Source organism: Hippocampus guttulatus, chromosome 14 (assembly GCF_054856545.1).
Source record: "Hippocampus guttulatus isolate MCC_2025c chromosome 14, RoL_Hgut_1.0, whole genome shotgun sequence".
NCBI classification, from domain to species: Eukaryota; Metazoa; Chordata; class Actinopteri; order Syngnathiformes; family Syngnathidae; genus Hippocampus; species Hippocampus guttulatus.
The window spans coordinates 16,331,937-16,353,275 of NC_141274.1; the positions used below are offsets into that span (position 1 = coordinate 16,331,937).

Below are 21,339 nucleotides of genomic sequence, written 5' to 3' on the forward strand. Positions count from 1 at the left end.
ATTGTGTTTTATTGTGCGAGCTGAAGTATTTTACCCTGCGTTACAAATCACTCAGATTTACCATTTAAAACGAAATAGCAATGGCAAGAACAACGGCTAAATTTGACACGGAGAATAAAAGCGGTGGCGTCACTAATCGTCATCAGCGTCATATCATCATTATGGTATTTGTGTGCGATGTGGCTGAGGAAGGAAATAAACAAAATACATTATTTTGGAAACTTTGTAAAAAATCTGGAATTTCGGGAGGGGATGAAATGTTGGGGAGCTGGGAATACTTGGAATGTGGGAAAACGTTTCACAGGACCTCATTACATGACGAGATTTAACATCACCATGACGATGGGTGAAGTCATCATCTCAAGATTAAAAATCGTCATCGCGAGTCAACCGGTCACATTGCGCTCGGTTTTGTGACAGAAGTAGAACACGCACAAAGATGAAGTCACAAGTCTACATGGCACGGATGCGTGATAAATTGCACTCTTGGTTTTAATTCAGTGTATTCGGGTCACTATAATGATTTTTAACTCGTTATATGACGCGGCATATTGAGGTCACACAGAATGTACGAAAACGACTTTTAAATTCGCCGTGTTGGGAAACGTATCAATACGTGGTTTAATATCGTCATAACGAGATTTGAAATCATCCTGACGAGACTAGATCGATCATGATCTCGTCAGGATGACATTATTTCTCTTCATTGCGACTCTAATTCTCATTACATTGACTTTAATTTTCCTCATGGTGACTTTCAATCTCGTTTTGTCAGGTTTATTTTTTCTTGTCGTGAAGTGACCCTAATTTGACGGCACGTGAAGTGTTTTAAATGGGACTACGCTTATTATTCGTGCCCGAGCACCCCCTATCCTAGCCCCATCCCTGCGTAAACACACAAAATGTGTCTCTTAATATGGAGGAGTTTATCATGAGATGTGTAAAAATTGGGAGAGGGTTAAAATGATAATTCTGGGTCAAGTGGGAATCCTTTCAAATGTCGAGAAAAGGTTCCCACAATGCCCTGAATGTAGTGAAGCATTTGAATTGTTGGGATCGGTTGAGAAATGTGGAAAATGAGTACAATGGTATATAACGTTAAGAATAACAATCGCGAATTTTATCGAAGGCTGACCGATGCGGCTTGCAGTTTATCGTGGCCAAGCCTGACTGGGTGCGATTGTACTCGTCGCAGCAGCCGCGCCTTTTCCTGCCTCGACCCAACGCGGCTGCGGGTCAGCTGACATATCTGCTGCTCAACTCGGAAGAAGCCCAACTAGCGGCTACAAGAAGTGTCAATCGGGAATCCACTACTTCAAGCCACAAGCGGAGGCCGAGTGGGGGGACTGACTGGTGGCGTCCGTGAAAGAACGAGGGTAAGTTCACCGCAGTCGACATGGAGGTAATGTCTGTCGAAGGAAATGAGTGACTTTTGTCGAGAAATTTCCAGATACCCGGTGAAACGGTGATCCTTCCCAGTTCGTGCTAATGTTAGCAATGTTAGCAGGCGCGCTGCTAGCTGGCAACAAGTTAGCACATAGTACCATGGGTATAAAGGAACTGTGGAGATGTTTCGTTTTCAAATTAAGATTTTCGCGCTTCTAGTGGAGAGTGGTGTACTGTGATGTTTCATGTTTTAATCGCTCAGTTATTCATTTTTCTAACAGCGTTATTCTCAATTGATTAGTATTTTGATATCATACATGAGTATTGGAAGACTGGTGCTCGTGTCACTTTTTATTTTCTTGAAACCGGAAATTGCTGCAAGGTAGGTTTTTTTTTTTGTTGGACGGCTGCCCTAAGCTAAATTAGCTTGCTAAAACTCATTCTCGGGGTTTTCTTATCCATCACTTTGATCGAAGATGAAGGTCAGGCCTACATTGCTGCGTTAACACGATCCATTCGCCCCAAATGTTCCGAATAAAGCTATAATTCCGTAGTCGACGTGGAAACGAGAACCGATATGAAATATTAATAAACGTTAAGGAAGTGGGCCGAATCAGCAGACATCTTGACTTGGGCCGATATGGGGACCACCGAAGTCGACTCGTGACATAGTCATCGCAGGTTTCTTCAGACATGGCGCTGCAATAGTTCCGAATGGAAATATTGTAACATTTTCGGGGAGTATGTTGATGTCGTGTTGTTCTTCGAATCGCCGCGTTTTATTTGGACAGGCTCTGTCCTGCAGGAATTTCAAGCATGGCCCCATCGTCTTTGCTTTTCCAGTCTTCAATCGGGGTTTCAGATGTAACCCACATAATATGATGTTGTTTGTGATATATGAACGAGCTACCCCAGCAAGATGAGGAAAATATTGTTTTCGTGTTCTTGTGTGAATGGCTTACTCCAGCAAATTGTGAAAACGTTTTCATGTTCTTGCTTCTTCTGTGTTTTAGTTGATTTTATTCCATGGTCATGGTCAAGACGAACCGTACCCAGTGTCTATACGAAATCACAATCTCGTTGGTGTCACTGTGCTCCACGCTATTTGCTGTTAATCTGATGGTAATCTCACAGAGGATGTAAGAAAGGAGTCACTGAGGTGAAATTGGCCATCGTTGTGGAGGACAAATAAAATGTTTAAATGTGGTGTGCCTTAGTGTCCCCTGCATGTGTGAAGATTAAGGATTAATAACTCATCGTTATTTTAATAGCCATTTAATCCGTCAATTTTTTTTTCTTTTCCTTTATTGATGAATCTGGAAAATGCATTATTTAAAATAGACAGTGCAGATAACGCACAAACATAAATTCATTATATTCGGTTACTGGTTTGGTCCACATGTCAGAATATTGTCCCCCAAAAAATCTTGATCATATTTTTCCAAAGGGAAAGCAGATGTTTCCAAATGTCTTTCCTTGATTAAACAAAATGGTAATTGGTTTGATTTCATGGAGGACTACAGAAATTTAAGATTACTTAATGTTGAGATTGACATTACACGGATTTGAATAATTTTAAATTAAACAAGATCTCTAAGTGATTGGTTGATTCTCAAAATTATTGTAGTTTATTTGATAATATATTCATATTTATTTACAGTATTTTTAAACAATTAATCGTTGCACCTCTACTTTTGTGCACTCGTAGAACAACTAGAGTGCACCAGCCAAAAGTAGTAAGAGGTACTGGTACACAAAATTGTCCATGTGCTAATACGCTCTTTGTCATCTCTGCTCACATAATTCACTGCACTAGTAGAAAGGCACTCTTATACCCTTTTCCCACTGAAACTAGTGGATAGTAGTAACCCGTGGCGACACGCAACCAATTGGCATATTGTCCCTTTCCCATTGACCAACAGAAGGCGATTCAGCCCCCCACCACCACCACCACCACTTTGTGTCTGGTTACGTCATCACGCTGTGATTGCGTCGATGATAGTGCGACAGGTTTCTTGGTGGTAAACAAAGCAACATGGAAGCGAGTGTTCTTTCTTTTATCATGCTTTTTACCGTCCTCAAAATGGTCGAAAAGCAGCGGAGGATCAACTCTTTGCTACTACTGAGACAACGTCGATGACGTGAATTTTTGGCCGAAATTGCGGGGGGGGGCGTGCTATATACGAGGCCAATGGCGCGCGATTTTATGACGCATCACGTACCGCCCTATGTCATCACGTATTTGCCAGGCAGCTCCCGTGTTAGGCCTTCAAACTGCAAGCGATACGGAGCGGAGGCGATCACAACCCACCTCCCATGGCGTGCTGGTGGACACGAATCGACACTGGCTAGTGAGCCTTTCCCACTGCTCAAAAATGCGTGTTTACCCGTGGTTTTGCGGCAGTGGGAAAGGGGTATTAGTGTGCCCTTGGAGACTGCCTTTTTCTTTGACTGAGTTTTCCCCCTACTGTCTGACATTTCTGTGCACTCATAGAATAACTGTCCTAATCCATCCATCCATCCATTTTCCGATCCGTTTTATCCTCACACAGGTGGTGCTGGAGCTGTCTTCGGGCAGTAGGCAGGGGACACCCCGAACCGGTTGCTAGCCAATCACAGGGCACACAGAGACGAACAACCATCCGTGCTCGCACTCACACCTAGGGACAATTTAGAGCATTCAATCAGACTGCCATGCATGTTTTTGGAATGTGGGAGGAAACCGGAGTACCCGGAGAAAACCCACGTAGACACGGGGAAAACTTGCAAACTCCACACAGGAAGTCGGAGCCAGGAACAAACTCACGACCTATGCACTATGAGGTCGACGTGCTAACCACTCGTCCAACGGGCCACACCTGTCCTAATTACTTGTGATTTTTCAACACACAACAACAGGATTATTTTATGGGATCATTTTAGAAAACAAAATAATCCTATTCGTGAAGGGGCAAAAAAAAAGGCATTTGTCCTTTTTGTGTGTATCAGGTCATGGTAGCCATTTTAAGAGTGCACTGAATTGTCTTGCCAGTGAGGATAAAGTGAGTACATGGACAATGCATAGTAGTAGGGTCTCTTCGATGAGCAGTTAAGTGTGTTTGTGTGTGTGGGGGGGAGGGGGGGGTGCAGGGGCAAATGTCTAAATGTCTCTCTGTTATGATAGTCACTAACGGCAGCTTTCACTTCTTCATCACCCCCCTCCACTCTTTCCTCCCTCCCCTCATTGCCCGTGTCACTGTCTCCTCAGGCAGAGTTTGGTTTCATCATGGCCTTTTGTGTCTGAGGAGCAGCCACAATGATCGGAGGATTGTTCATCTACAACCACAAGGGGGAGGTCCTCATCTCTCGGGTCTACCGAGATGATATAGGGTAAGTCTGTTGCTTGGGATTCGATCTTGCATGCGTGCGTGTACACACACACACACACACACACACACCACACAAACCAGTTGTTCCTCCAATCCAAGTCTTACAATTTGCTGATGTTGTAGGATTTAAAACGGCACAATTAATAAAGTCCACAAAGTTACCCTCTTATACTATATTTCTAAACATGTTCAAGGAAAAAAAATAGATTAGCTCCCATGTGGGTGCCTTGTACCTCCTTCACGATTGTTCCTCTTTCATCCAGCGCAGACACAATCGCTTTTCTTTGCTCATCGACAGCAAAGACAAGTTCTCCTCCTCATCATTTGGTGCAAGACCCATTAATCCTTCTAAATCGGTTTCATATGACATCAAGATCAACACCATGTGTCTGTGTAAACCATGCACAAAAATGTGTCTTGTGCATTTTTGCAAGTCTTCATCCTCTTTTCCTCTCTATCACCACTTTCCTCCATCTGTCCACATTGGCCCATGTAGGAATAGGTAAGAGAAACTCATACCTAACAAGCATGGACTCCCCATCCCCTTCACCTTTTCCCTCTCATGGCCATAAACCAAGTAGACACCCCTCCCCTCCAAACCTCCCACCACAACCTAAACTTGCATGCCAGTGAATTTCACCATAAACATTCTTGAAGCATGAGTCACCTGCTATATAAAACAAATCCAACCAACACAGACTGATGGAAAGTGGCCAAGCAAAATACGCACACACACACACACACACACACACACACAAGCGCTACCAATGCATTAGCATGGAGTCTGCGCATGGGATATGATGGATCATTTGTGTCCATGCTTTGCATTTTTCTTCATATGGATAGTGTGATCAATTTCCCATTGAGGTGTGTCCCTTCTGATGCAGTGAAGTCAACGCAAAAGCAGTTTTTAAAAAAATTAGCAGTAATTTCCCACATTCCATGGTTTACTGTTCATCTTCTTTTTCTGTGAAATGTTAACTCAAATTACCGATTTGAAATCTATTTTTGATACACTTCGGGAATACCCGACAACTCCCTGCCTAGAATTGGTGTCAAGGAAATACGTACATGGATGCAAAAAGTCCACAGCCCTGTTCAAATGCCAAATTTTTGTGATTTAAAAAAAAAGTCCACAACAAGTCATTGCCAAACTATTTTCACCATTGAAGAGGCCAATAACCAGTATGACACACTTAAAAAAAAAATGTCATCTATTCAGGGGAAGTAAAAATAACCAATTAATGCGGTTGCTCAAACTAATTGCGTTCAAACGTCTTTGAAATAAGAGTCAACAAACACTGAAAATCATTTAAAGTGCAAATTTAATATGTTATACAGTATGCTTTTACAATTTTTTAAAAATTTACATGATACAACCCCCACACAGTAGGGAGAACAAGTATTTGATACACTGCTGAGTGCTGAAGTTTTCCGACATACAAAGAAGGTAGTGGTCTTTAGTTTTTTATCAAAGATACTCTCCAACTATGAGGGACAGAATCAAAAACAAAAAAAATCCAGAAAATCAGTCGATTTTTAAATAATTCATTCGCATTTTATTGCATGACATAAGTATTTGATGCATTAGAAAAAACTGAAAGAGGAGCGAATCAAAGTGTCATTTCATCTGTGGATCAAAGACATCATGCTGAAATGTGCACACGTACAAGCTAAGCTTGAAAGCAACAAGAAGCTGTAGCATCCATTGACGAAAAAGAGATTGGCTCTCTTCTCCTGTCCCATGTAAATCCGCTTCAATTCCAAGCCGCGACTCCCAGTTCCACATATGCATCGGCGCTCTGCGCTCACGCTCCTTTCTTCTCGTCGGCTTATGGCATGCCGTAAAATGTCAATTATTTATTTAAAAATCAGCAACTGTGATTTTCTGCATTTTTGGTTTACATTCTGTCCCTCATAGTTAAAGAGGGCACCTTTGATACAAATTCACAGTGCACTTGGTAGGCTTCGATGGTCACTCAACAGATTTATGCATTGTGAGCAGGAAAACAAAATGGCACAAGCGAATGGCGGCGCAAGCGACCAGCAAGTGATGACTTCAAATAATTCATTGAAATTGTGTACAACAAAGTAAATAGAAAATGTGTGTGTGTGTGTGTGTGTGTGTGTACTGTATATATTTTTTTTTTTCCACAAGAGATACTCGGTAATCTGAACCCGCGAGTGCGTAATCATACGTACAGCGGTTACGCGATATGCGACAGGGAGCAAATAGTGAGTGTAAGATGAATTTAACATTATATTAAAGTGTTTTGGGATCATGTTTTGTGATATAATAATAATAATAATAATAGATTTTATTTATAAGCGCCTTTCAAGACACCCAAGGACACTTTACAATAACAAAAAACACAAAACAATACGGGTTGAGCAGCGGCAGCCAAAACGCGCCAGCGTTCACTCAACCCGAAAGTCAGAAAGAAACAAGGGAGGCAGAGGGGGAGAAAAAAAACCCCACGCTCGAACTACCCTCATTTGTATGTTTAATTTTTTAAACTATTGGGCAATGAAGATCTTTTTAGTGTCTGAGCATCACTTTTGTTGTTCGGCTATTTGTGGCAGAACTCGGTGCCGTTCCCTGCAAAAAAGCGGACGTTTACTGTATGTATAGTATATGTATGTATACAAGGAATGCAGTACTTGTTCTTTGAAAGCTGTTGTGAACGAACTTTGAGGCTTCGATTGTCTGATGGCGACAGCTGTTGTTGAGGTATTAACATATCCCTGAAGCATCTTCTTTGTCCCTTCTCTTTCGCAGCTTTTCTCTGTGATCATCCACGCTGCCATTCACTGCAGTCAGAAGAATGTTGTTTTGTTTTTGTTTTTTTAATCTCTCTTTCCTAATGATTTTCCATCGCCTTCGCATTGCAGGCGCAACGCAGTGGACGCGTTCCGTGTGAACGTGATCCACGCACGACAGCAGGTCCGCTCGCCGGTGACCAACATCGCCCGCACCAGCTTTTTCCACGTGAAGCGCTCCAACATCTGGCTGGCAGCCGTCACTAAGCAGAATGTCAACGCCGCCATGGTGTTCGAGTTCCTGTACAAGATGTGTGACGTCATGACAGCCTATTTTGGCAAGATCAGCGAGGAGAACATCAAGAACAACTTTGTGCTTATCTATGAGCTGCTCGACGGTAAGAAGTCCGTTACAGGGTAAATCACCTGGTTCAGCTGCATGTTTTCCTGGTGAACTAACCATCTTATCTGTTACCGGATGCCATGTTGTTTGTTCACGCAGAAATTCTGGACTTTGGCTACCCTCAGAACTCTGAAACTGGAGCTCTGAAGACCTTCATCACTCAACAGGGCATCAAGGGACAGGTCAGTGTCCTCCCTCGGTGAAATTTTCAAATGTTATCTCATTCGTCCATGGATCTATGACTTTTTCAGCAAATACAGGTTAAGTTGGTTCTTAAAAAAATATGAGAGTTGAACTGATGATTTATTTTCTTTAATAGAGCTGGTGATGCAACAATGCTTAACCAAATCCAGTAGACACTTAAACAGCTTCTTCCCTCTAGCCATTAACTCCTTAAACAGTCACTGACGTAGTCACTCTTCTTGTACTACAAATACTGCTACTGGTTACTCTAAAATGGTTCAATGATTTGTTGTTTACGATGATACTAATGCAGCGTGTTATACCGGAGACAAATTCCTTGTGTGTTCTACATACTTGGCCAATAAAGATGATTCTGATTCTGATTCTTAACTTTCAGGCATCAAGTTTAATGCTTTTTATATTGGTGTGTGTATGTGCGTGTGTGTGTGGTGTTCTGTGTTTGTCAAGTGTGATTTCAATAACTTTTTTTTCTTTCTTTTTACACTTTCATTCCACATATGATCCGGATTACTGCTTCTTGCTTCAGCACCAGGTAATTAAAAAAAATAAAATAGAAAAAAACAACCTACTCTACTTTGCCCTACTGCACACGTTGCCAGCTGTGGCACACAACTACCTGCTCTCAATCCCATTTTGCGTTTCTGACGAGCCTTGCGCTGCTGTCTGTAGACAAAGGAGGAGCAGTCTCAAATCACCAGCCAGGTGACGGGCCAGATCGGCTGGCGTCGCGAGGGCATCAAATATCGCCGCAATGAACTCTTCCTGGATGTACTGGAGAGCGTCAACTTGCTGATGTCGCCACAAGGTTTGTTTAATTTGATAAGTTGAACACACGGCACCGTATTTTCACGACCATAAGGCGCACCATATGAAGAGGCGCAATGTCAGTTACGGGTGCCATTTCTATATTTAACACATACACAAGAAGCACTGCATTAATGAACACAGGCATAGTAAAACGTATGTTAGCTTAAAAAAATGCGGTAGCATGCACGCACGCTAGCGTATGTTTTTAAAAAGGCAGCGTGAGCGAAACTGAGTTACTTTATTGAAGTATTTAACAATGTCCTCACATTATTATTATTATTTTGTAAATCAATCCTCACCCACATTATCCGTCAAAGTCCTCATCTTCTGTATCCGAAATGAACAGCTGGCAAAGTCATTGTCACTCACTCTCGTTGCCATGCGGATCTTCAGAAATGATGCGAAAGCTTGATCAAACAGCGCAAGCAGACATGTAAGACCAAGCATCCACAATCTATTCACAAATGGTGGCGTAACTCGCCCGGCGCTGCCTCTCCGTCTTAGTTTAGCTGTGTTCGCCATTGGTCCCACGCCGCTCGCAACTTCACTTTGGCTGTTTCTATTACCATAGCAACCAAGCACAACAGTAAAAGCAGACCTCTCGCGCTCCACTGTGCATATCGCTACCGTGCTTTGTCCCCTTCCTCTTTATAGTGTGGTTGTCAAAAGTGAGCGGAATTTCATCCATGTTGGAGATGTGGTTGAGCAAGATATGTTTGTCAGCAATCTATTTGTTATAATTCAAAATGCAAAGTATGCTTGTCCCTCATCACTTGCCGTAGGCCATGCGGGTAAGATAGAAATGTGGGGATTGGTTGAGAGAACAGTCGGTAAGTGAGGCCGGCAGAGCGGCAAAATATAGTATTAAAATCTCCAAGAAAGCATCTTCATTTAATGCAACGCAGAACATTACACTTTTTACGTCAGTAGGAGCGGAGAATAGCCAGCTTTTCTTTGTAATTCGCCGGATATTGCTTCGCTACACTCGCCGTTACCCGAATGGATAGATGGTGCCATGTCATAAAACCAAATCGCCAAGCACCACGGAGTAGTCGATCTTGAATTCTCTCGCAGCTGCTCATTCCCCACGGTCGTCCGCGTAACATTTCTTGCAGTTTAAACTGTGCTTCGTAAGCGTGTCTCTTTGCAGGTGTCATTCTCGGGATGTTGTTTTGCACAATGCACGTACCGTATAAGTCACCTTCTTTTGTGGATGTTGCAAAAATGTTTTTCTAACAATATTTTACTATTGGGGGGTTTTTTTTAGTTTGCAGTGGCTGTGATGTACAGTATCTTACTATAAATATAACATTTTGATTTCTCACCAGGGGAAAAGAAAAAGTTTGTTTCTGCTTTGTTCGGTTCGTCACGAGAATCGGCAGCAAAACATGGATTTGGTTTTACCAAAAACCCTGGTCTCTGACCAAAAAAGTCACTTTTATTAGGGCTGGGTGATATGACTGAAAAGTAGATCACAATATAAATGTATTGGTCGTTATATGTTGAATTTTTTTCCTTTATTTTACAATTGAGAATAAGGACCTGGAGAAAAAAAGGTTGAATGTAGGTAATTTTATGTGTTTGTTTGTTTGTTTATTTAACATTGTTTCAATCTTTAACTAATCTAAAAAGTCAAATAAACGGGCCAATATAAAAATTAAATAAAGGCCTTGTTTAGCACAATGTGCTTGGTGGGGCTGGGCAATATGGCTGGAAAACGTTCCACAATATAACCATTTAATATCAAGTCAATGTTGATCAGGATTTCTTTGTTTTTCCTATTTGAAATAAGAAAAACAATGAACCCTTTGTGTGTACGTTGTAATGCACAAAGTTGCTCCTTGAGCAGTGCATTGTAGGTGCATCTTTGCGCAAGACGCTGCCCCAATGCAGTATTGTTTTTTGCGGGACCATTATTGCCGTCGTCCATTCTAATTTTAATTGTATTGGGTTGCCGAGGGTCTGACGTGGCTAACACTTGCACGAGCACGTCAAAGACAGGGAGCTCCTTTATTTGTACATCACGTCTCCATCCGGAGCTGTTTGATCAGCTTAGTATGCTAGAGTTGTACTGAGTCGCCCAGTCATTTATTTGAATGTTATGCTGCTGCTTCTTGGTTGGTTTTGTGGCTGCTTATTCTAGTTTTGGTTGCGGCTGCACGCTGCCCACAACACCTACAATACCAGGGTCGAGGTTTGCTTTCAAATTTTTTTTTCCAATCAAACATATTATCGAAGGCATTTTCTGTTTATCAATCATGTGTCTTTCGCCATACCTATTGATATCGAATTATCGCCCAGCCTTACTCTCATGGCATTGGTACTTAAATTGGTGTAACCTCAAACAAGGAAGTACTTGAGGACGTCAAACTCCATTGCCGTTCAAGACCTTTGGGTCTATTTCTTCAGGTCAGGTGCTGAGCGCCCACGTGTCTGGCCGAGTGGTGATGAAGAGCTACCTGAGCGGAATGCCTGAGTGCAAATTCGGCATGAACGACAAGATCGTCATCGACAAGCAGGGCAAAGGTGGAGCGTCCGATGATGCTGGCAAGAGGTGAGCAGCGCAGGAAGTTGCACTCGGCCTTCTACGTCTGTGTGTTGTCTTGTTCAGTCTGTAAAAAGACAAATGTATTTATTTGGATTCTTTTCCCTCCTTTGTTTTGTTTTGGGGGGGGGTTTCTTGTTTTTTTTTGTATGCATCTCTTCTTTCTGTCCCTGTCTTTCTTTTCTATGTGCTGTACATCAGTGATTTAGGGGGAGGAAGGTACTGTACTGACATGATTCTTCAGTAACACTCAGTCTCACACACACACAACACACAGGACACAACATAGTTGGTTCGTGACGTCTTTGGGCAGTGACGACATTTTTATCAGTTTGTTTCAGTGGCATCAGTGGAGTGCATTTTTGGGGCAGGGGATGATTTGAGTGAAGGCTGTCTCCCCCCCCCAGACAAAAAAATATATTTTCACTAGAGCTGTCAAACGATTAAAATATTTACCGGTAATATAATTAAAATCGCAACTGTCATAATTAACTCATAATAACTCATCGTGATTACTCACACATTTTTTATCGTTTCTGAATTTCCTTTGATATTTTTTGTCCTATTTTTTCCCCCCCATTTTAATGCTCTCATCAACATGGAATCATGGATCAGTTTTCTATGTGCAAAATGCAAATATATACTGAAACAACGATTTTCAATTTTACATGAACATTTTTCACTTGGAGCAGTTATTCACACGTAATCTCTCACACAATATCACTGTCCATCAACAACAGTGAAAAAAATATTTTGTCACACAACAGCTGCTTTCACAGCTCTTTTTAGGGAATCAAAACAGAGCAATATAAAATTATAAAGTGCACATCTAAGGTAAACTAGTACTCAGCCCATAGTGGATTTAAGCCATGGTTGCATCCTTTTGCTTTGAACACAGCAGTCAGGCTATGTTGATTTTGTTGGTCCTTCTTGCGCGGAAGTCTCTCTATGGTTTTGAGTAGACATAATTTCGGATGACTACACTTGGTTCGAGGAAACACTGGAGACGTTTTATTTTCAGTGTGGTTGCAACGACTGCACCTCTGAACTCTCGACGTGCCTCAGCGCACCGTCATTGTCAGACGAACACAGAGAAGCTCCACCCCCTTTATTTATATGGACACGGAACACGGTAACCTTCCACACAAAATAGTTCCAAACAAGTAACAATCGCGTCAGTGGCATACACCGTATTCAACAGGCTACCTGCTCTATATCAACCTTGTCTCTTATTTCTCTCCCGAAACAGTGTCTTCTCCCGCTTGGTGTACCTTAGCCTTCTCCGCTACGTACAATCGCTGTACATAGCTTGTAATGGAGGCTCTCACTGGAGTCGTTATATGCAATGCGAATGATTTCAGCTTGAGTCGAGCTGTGGACAATGTTGACAGGCTTGCATGCATCCATACATTTAGCTATGGCTTCAGCAAATTTGTTCTTCGTCGTGTTATCCATTTTCTTCGCTTTGAAATGATCCATAGCTGTCTGTCTGAGACGAGGGGGCGGAGTACTCACGTCAGCCATGGCTGGCAAAACAGATATGGGCGTGGACTTGTGCAGCGCTTGTTGTTTTGTTTCCGTTTATTTATAGGGCAACGTAAAATCCGCTGTGACGTGTGCCGCATTAATCTCGCGAGAAAAAATTGAGTCACGTTAAAATTCATTTAAATTAATGCCGATAATAATGCGCCAAACTGACAGCTCTAATTTTCACATTTAGGACTAAGGCTGCAACTATTTTAAAAACTTTTAATTTCCATCAATTTATTCAATAAAACATGACGACATTTCAAACTGGCAGTGCAGAAAATGCACAAACCTAAATTAAGTTGGATTTCATTTCTGGTTTGGTCTGCAGCAGGTCAGAAAAAAAAAACATTATCAGAAATGACTATCGATAAATTTAATCATTGATAAAAGGATTCTTGGTTGATTTAATGATTGATGAGTTGTCAGTTAATTGATAAATCGCTCTGTTTCAGAGTTATCGCCAACTTAAATTATTTTCCTTTTCTTCAGGGGCTTAATAGTGTCTGGATGTTTGACCTAGTTGTAAATATAAGCCTGTTTTTGTAATGCTGTGTTAAATAACTAAATGAGACCAAATAGTGATTTTCTTCCAGGAAGATACCTTGTCAGGCCAACTGCACTTGCTGCCTTTTTAAACATATTCTTCTCAATAAAACAATTACCGGTGATATTTTTGAGTGCCCAAAAATTGAGGAACTCTGCATAAAAGTAGCTGTAATTCCTTAATGGTAAATGTCATTATTGTGAAATATTTTAAATTAAAGGGGCATGCGATGGAGAAAAAAAAATATCGATAGTAGTTGCAGCAGCATTCAGTTTTGTTGGACGTGCTGATTGGCATTGGCTAACATGCATTTAGCAATCTGCACTTCTGCACTTGCTCAACATGCAACCTTCTTAGCTCTGCCCCTCGTTGTCATGGTAACACCCAGCAGTATATGGGGCGGTGATGACACTCATACATTTACATGAGACAGGAGTGACATGGAAACAGCCCCCCGCCCCAGAACAGGTTAAATTCATGTCACTAACTTATAATTAAGAGCTATTCATTTCATATAAAACTCAATAACATTACCATTAAAATGGCTTCTCGATGATGGGATTTGTTTAAAATGAGAGAAAAGAATAAAAGGCACCATAAGTGCACATGTACATACACAGCCCTATTGAAATCCATGAATGAAACGTGTAGTGGTGTATAAAAGCAAAATCATAAACACAGTCACTGTCCAAATACTTCTGAACTTGACTACACGTCTCATATATGCATCTCATGCACTGATGCCCTCCTCTCTCACGACCAATTCAACACACCCTTTCAATGCCTTGTGTTTGTTTCCTTCTTGTTTAAACATTTGGTTTGTTTTTTGAGCCCCGCCTAAATCCCTGCTCAACCATCCACACAAACACCCACCAGGGTCTGTGGTTCGACACCATTAACCTCTTATCATTCTTTGTCTTGGAGCCGGTAGTCGTCTCTGTCCGTGTGCGCGACTTCATAGTCGGCAGAGTGAAGCTTGTATCGTGTAGCACTGGAGCCGACTGTTACGGAGGAGCGTGTGTGTGTATGTACACTGACTCCGTTATGTCTGCCAGTGGGAAGCAGTCCATCGCCATCGACGACTGCACCTTCCACCAGTGTGTGCGCCTCAGCAAGTTCGACTCGGAGCGTAGCATCAGCTTCATCCCCCCTGACGGAGAGTACGAGCTCATGAGGTCAGTTGGTCCACCTGTGTAGTGTCAATATTTGGCTATGGGGGGCCAGGGAGGGGATTTGTTCTGATATAGAGAACAACCGGGATACATCTTCGGTGTACTGATGGGCAAAATGACAACATTCATTACTCGATGACACTTCATTCACTCTTTACTGACACCTGCTATGCAGTGACAAGTATAGCAGATGAAATCTTGTAATGCTTTCAAGTACAGTGGTGCCTCTACCTACAAACGTCTCTTTATACGAAATGTTCAAGTTACGAAACGCCTCAACAGGCTTCTTGTTACGAAAGAAACTTTGAGATACGAAAGGTAAAAACACAGTACAGGCTGCTACTCTCTCCGAGTTTCCTGAACGCAGCATACTTAAAGCTGCTCTGCCATTGGCTATTACCTAGCATCTTCCTGGCATCCCATTGGCAAAGAGGGACCTCTACCGTATGTGTCCATGTGTGGAGATAGATAAATGGATCGATCTGTGTCTATGTGGCGTCCTCGTCATTCGCCCCAAGGGCCATGAGATGTTCCGATGGTTTCACGTAAACATGAATCACCCAGAAAGAGTGTTCACCGGTCGGGCGATCGCTCACTATGGCTGATGTTTGCCTTGGGCATTTTTGAAGGATTGTTAAAAGCCGTCAAAAGGAAACGTCTTTGGATCAGTTCTTTACAAAACGCCAGGCAAAAACCACTTCTGAGAGAGAACATGAACTAAAGAGGGCAAAAAATGATGAGGACGCAGCTAAAAGTTAAATGACCATAATTTGTACTCTATTCTTTTTTTTTTTTTACATTATGCAAAACTCTCATTTATTGTGCAATCATCTAATTGTAACATATTTATGCTTTTGAAAACATGTCTGAATGTTGGGGGGCTTGGAACGGATTAGGGCAGTTACATGGAAAACGCGTCTCTACTTACATTTTATAGTCAAGAAATTTCTTCCAGAACCAATTAATTGCGTAAATAGAGGTACCGCTGTTGTTTGAAAAAAAAAAAAGTCCCAATATGGAGAAATTAAGCTTCATGAATAAAATATCAGTGAGGCTTTCCAGCCTCTTGGTTTGCACGTGGCTTGCAGCAGTTTTGCTGTATTTGCTCGATGGTGTCATAAAGCAGTAAGCAATATGTATACACAGAATGAAATAAGACTCTAGGTTTAACCGTGACTAAACCCCTGTCCGTAGCAGTATTGCGTTTTGAGCAGGCGGCGTGTCATGCAACTATGGAATAAGGAAGAAACATCAGAGTGAGCACTTTTATGGCTAACCCCGAATAAACATGTTTTAAGAAGAATGGAACCCGTGCTCCTAAAGCGCCTCGCTCTTTCAACGGTGCCAAGACGAGCACTTGAGTTCTGACCTCGCAGAAGATGCATATAAAGACAAAAGGACTCAAAGCTGCTCCAAGTGCTCAAGCGCTTTGCGTCTTCTTTTCTAACGGACAGTGTAACTCCCTAACTTGAAGCCAACTAAGTTGAAGCTCACTACAAATGCAGACAACACCTGCAAAGAGGTGCGAGGTAATACCTTGAATGAACCTCGTTTGTCATCATGTGATTCTTCGTATTATTAATAACAATCAATAATTTTTGGGACCCGATACGCGCTCCGAATCGCGGCTTCGTTTGGTGTGCCCACTTTTGCTCGAGACATGCGTCGAAGCTTCATTTGGCCTGTCACTCACTAGTTTGGAGACAAAGTAACTTGCACAATATTGCCAAAAGGTCAGGACAACATTGATTGTCCCTGAGACTCGCGAATGTCATTGAAAGATAAAGAAGACTTTGAATGAGGAACTCAATTATGCCATACAAATTACAAACGTAACGATTGATGTGACTTCCCCGCCACCGCTCACAGGTATCGCACCACTAAGGACATCATCCTGCCGTTCCGCGTCATCCCTCTGGTCCGCGAGGTTGGTCGCACTAAACTGGAGGTGAAGGTGGTCATTAAGTCCAACTTCAAACCATCACTTTTGGCCCAGAAGATCGAGGTGAGAAGTCATACACGCAGGCGACAAGGTCGCTGTGTGTCAAGTAAAGGCACCTCCCGTGACTGCCGCCTGAGATACGAGTGACCTGAGTTGCGAGTGTAAACTTACAATGTGAGCACGAGGCGGCAGTCAGATAAAATGAGTAAATACTCTCAGTTCAAGTTTACCGTGATGCTATCAGAGATGTGCACTTTACTCTATTTTGCCGGTCCGTCCTGCGTCCGCGACCTGGGTACCCTTCCGCCATCGTCCCTCCATCTTCATCCATTTAAAGTGTTTTTGTCCCCGGAATTATTGCTTTTCAATGTATGATCTTATAATAGCTCAGTTTTACAATATTATTTACCAAATGTATGGCTTGTATTAAAGCCGTATACAATAAGGCGCATGGAGTGACATATCGCTTCGACCCGGTTCAACAATCGTCTGCTATAGAATTCACAAGAAAAGTGAAAATATTTATTTTCATTTTAGATTTCCAAAGACTTTGTGGCTCTCATGGAATCTTGTATTTAAACGGTTCAAATGCCTCATGAGTTGCCGACACTAATGTAATAGGTCCTTCCTCACTTGCCGTACACTGAAAGGCGTACAGTGCTACAATATGACAGACTAAACCTGTAATGTAGGATTCTAAACGCTGCATAATGTGCCAAAATTGCGATTGTTGGTCACCAAAATTTGCTGACACATTTACTGATGTTCACATCAACCTCTAAAAATATTAGAAAGATCGTCCAAGTATAAGGGATTGTAGGTTTTTTTCCTCTTCAGAGAGGCACTCACTACAAAGCTTATGTCACTTCACGAGAGAAACACGTCACCGATAGAATACAAAACACATGACATGACATTTCTTGCCACGTGACACAATGCCAAACTTTGAAAAATGTGCAGGACTCTAATATGCAAACATTAACGTATTCATCGCGTATACCCATGTGTGCCGGACTTTATTTACAGTAACACTGTTGCATATAAAACTGGCCATCGATCAAACAAAAATGGCATCCATGTTTCTTTATATTTCAATGTCTTAGTGATAAGCAACTCAACATTAGTATTTCAGAACACAAAAATAGCTACGATGATAAAATAATCATAATAAAAACTTTACTTTTAGAAATCCGTGCCTCCGAGAGACGTACAACACGGTAGGCTTTCTTAACCAGCTGGATTGATTGTGAGTGAAATGAGTGTCCGTAGGTACTTTATGTTCTTTGACTGCACATTAGGTGGTTGCTATAATTTTACTGTTGAGATGAAAAAGGGATCCCGGTTACAAGCGGCCGAAATGAGTTTTCTCCGCAGGGTGTCCGGGCTCTCCCTTAGAGATAAGGTGAGAAGCTCGGTCATCCGGGAGAGGCTCAGAGTCGAGCCGCTTCTCCTCCACATCGAGAGGACCCTGATGAGGTGGCTTGGGCATCTGATTCGGATGCCTCCTGAACGCCTCTCTGATGAGGTGTTCCGGGCATGTCCCACCGGGAGGAGACCCCGAGGAAGACCCAGGACATGCTGGAGAGACTGTCACCCAGCTGGCCTGGGAACGTCTTGGGATCCCCCGGGGAGAGCTGGAAGAAGTAGCTAGGGAGAGGGAAGTCTGGGCTTCCCTGCTAAAGCTGCTGCCCCCGCGACCCGGCCCCGGATAAGCGGTAGAAGATGGATGAATGGATGGATGGATGAAAAAGGGAGGTTCTGTAGTGGCGACTGAGTCATACAAACTAGTCTTGTGCTGTTAATATCCTGTTAAGAAAATTGTGTTTGGCTACACGCTTGCCTTGGTGTTTTGCCTCCCGACACCACACCTGTTAGCGACATTTAAAGGGACGCACTTACTTCCTTGCTTAGTCCATCCTTTAGAGAAAAAAAAAAAACTTCTCGTCCTCCATCCCCCAAATGGGCTTTTGTCTGGGATGGAATGCCCATCTCTGCAAACTATTCATGAAACAAAGAGGACACATGTATTTAAAGCAGCCACATAGCTTAGCATTTAGTCGCTCGTTTATGACTAATGCCAACATAGGCAATTACTCTCGTTTCTGTGGCTGTGTTATATAACCTTTACACAACAGATATGAATTGAACGATAACGATGCAGCACCAAATGACGGCAGTAATCTGTCTTGTATTCATTATCCTCTGTGAAGAACAACTTTGGTGAGCCCCTGATACTCGCAAATTGATCTGCCCTTTTTCTTTTTTTTTTTGCCTCCCCCTTCATAGTGTGAAGTATGAACTGACCTTTATACTGCCTCCAAGTGGCCAAGACACGTACACCAAAAATGAGTACATTACAATACATTGAATGAGAAACTGTGACAAAACTGTTCAATTCTACTTCTGTAATTACTGGATGATTTTATGAAATATAATGATATAGGGTGATATTTTTTCATTAAAAAATCATTTCGGTGAATATCTTGGGGAAAATTGAAATAATAAGTCAAGGTACCACTGTACGACAACGTGACTGGTCTGTAGTCAAATCGGTTGTCATGGATGTAAAAAATGTATTCATCACTGTGGTACTTTCTGTTCAGGTCCGCATCCCGACACCCCTCAACACCAGTGGCGTGCAAGTGATTTGCATGAAGGGAAAAGCCAAGTACAAGGCCAGTGAGAACGCCATTGTGTGGAAGTGAGTCACACAGACGCACACGCACACACACGTTTGTCAAGATGTCTGAGTTTTTCTCCCATAAGCTCTATTGCAGCTTTTAAGTGAGTTGTTGTTTTCCTGTGTAGGATCAAACGCATGGCTGGAATGAAGGAGTCTCAGATCAGCGCTGAGATCGAGCTGTTGCCGACCAACGATAAGAAGAAATGGGCTCGACCCCCAATCTCCATGAACTTCGAGGTCAGCATAAACCGTAATTATATAGCTGTTCCCAAAGCTCGCGGGCTAATGTTTAGGCTTACTGAGCCATGACCATGTGCACTATTGTTACTGCAGGAAATGAGCACAGATCTAGGACTTACTTTTCGCCATTAGTTCAGTGCTGCATAGAACTTCAGTGAGGAATAGGAGGGCAGCTTATTTTTTAGCTCATTTGCTGGGACTGCTCCTCAAACAGGAAATGTAATAATGTGAGACGACAACTTCTTATTTTATCATATAAATTTGTAACATTAGCCATTACATATTATGGAATTCATGTTTGCTAAACCTCGCACACATTTTTTTTTCCTGGTCCCTTTTACAAGACTTGCTCTGGATTTTGGATCATATTTTCCCAAAAAAGTTACATATTTATTCACAGTAAATTACGGTTTGTGTGGAGTATGTCAAAGGCGTGCACATTCACCAGCCTCACAAAATAAACTCTGGACACAACATGATCATGATGTCACTCACCTTTGCTGGCAGCCTGTTTACAGTTTACTCAAGGCATTCATTCTTCTCATTTTACATCGGCAGTCAAAAATGGAAAAAAAAAAGATTGCCAATTGAAAATGGAAAGAATACATGATACACAGCTTGACTCTGGTTGAGACACGCAAGCACACCCTGACTCTCTCTTCTCCGCAGGTGCCGTTCGCTCCGTCTGGCCTCAAGGTGCGCTACTTGAAGGTGTTTGAGTCCAAGCTCAACTACAGTGACCACGACGTAATCAAATGGGTGCGCTACATCGGCCGCTCGGGCATCTACGAGACGCGCTGCTGAAGTGGAATGTCGGCCACCCCACGCAGCCACCCCATCCATCCTCTTACTGAATTTACGAGTTCCTCTTTGTCTCCTGCTTCCCATTTATTCTTAGTGCTTCTCTTATATGCCCACCTCCTAACTAGGTGTTGGAGTTTGACTTTACATCATGAAACGAAACAAAAGTAAATATGGCATAATGCACAGATATATGCAAAATGTGAACTATTGTATCATAATCTCATAGTGAAGTGCAAGTGCACCAAGGAGGGGGGGGGGGGGTGCCATTGTGTTCATTCAGTGTTATTGTTCTGCTACCACTCGAGAAAAATTGGAATTTAATTTGGTCCCGCACCACTTTAACTTTAGAATTCATCTCTCTGGTAAGATGATGTGTAGCTGTTGTGGTTTCACATGAATCTTGGTATAGTTCTTATGTATGGATAGAATAGTTCGACCTTCAAAATGCCCCTTGACTCCACCCCCACCCCCAGTATTGTCGACCACCTCAACTGCACTCGAATGTGAGCAAGTTGCATTTGTGTAATCTGCATTCAGCGAGGAAGAAGAGGACATTCCAAACAGACTTTATGAGCTCAGCTAGTTGGTTGGTTTTTATTCTTAAAAGGGAAAAAACAACTCTTTCTCAATGTATCTGAAGCACGAAGACCAACTACTTCCAGTGTTCGATCGAACTCGAAAGAAAGATGAGTTGAGGAATCAGGCCCCTTGCCCTGCAGATTGATTTAGAGGTGATGTCTCCCCCTGGTGTTTACCTTTCCACTGTCTTCATATTTGTAGCCCCAGTGACTGTTCTGTCCAATAAAATCTGACAAAGTATCCAAAATACAATTTTGTAATTTGTTTGTTTGTTTACACCATCAATTCAGTTACTGTACTGTGGAAATTGAGCAAATCCAGGGCATACAGTATTCACCGTCTGTTGTGCTCAATAAACCTTGAAATAACGCT

At 42.2% G+C, this 21,339-nt stretch overlaps 1 protein-coding gene across 1 annotated transcript; it reads left to right on the top strand.

Annotated features, from left to right (window-relative positions):
• The first annotated feature begins 1,208 nt into the window (after positions 1 to 1,208).
• LOC147195364 (AP-2 complex subunit mu-A) lies at positions 1,209 to 21,219 on the top strand. The gene is made up of 13 exons (XM_086128885.1): positions 1,209 to 1,376; positions 4,634 to 4,755; positions 7,647 to 7,912; positions 8,017 to 8,099; positions 8,648 to 8,653; positions 8,791 to 8,926; positions 11,338 to 11,482; positions 11,675 to 11,692; positions 14,603 to 14,722; positions 16,589 to 16,724; positions 19,265 to 19,362; positions 19,470 to 19,581; positions 20,254 to 21,219. Exons 2-13 carry the CDS (start codon positions 4,682 to 4,684, stop codon positions 20,386 to 20,388), a joined length of 1,329 nt encoding a protein of 442 aa, XP_085985011.1. The 5' UTR covers positions 1,209 to 1,376; positions 4,634 to 4,681; the 3' UTR covers positions 20,389 to 21,219.
• Positions 21,220 to 21,339: the final 120 nt, after the last annotated feature.

What these genes read in the sequence shown, in the direction of transcription:
- LOC147195364 (XM_086128885.1), top strand. Translation starts at nt 4,682, where the DNA reads ATGATCGGAGGATTGTTCATCTACAACCACAAGGGGGAGGTCCTCATC. An exon ending in TATCTATGAGCTGCTCGACG is followed by an intron (nt 7,913 to 8,016) that starts GTAAGAAGTCCG and finishes TTGTTCACGCAG; the next exon opens with AAATTCTGGACTTTGGCTAC. An exon ending in TTTTGGCCCAGAAGATCGAG is followed by an intron (nt 16,725 to 19,264) that starts GTGAGAAGTCAT and finishes CTTTCTGTTCAG; the next exon opens with GTCCGCATCCCGACACCCCT.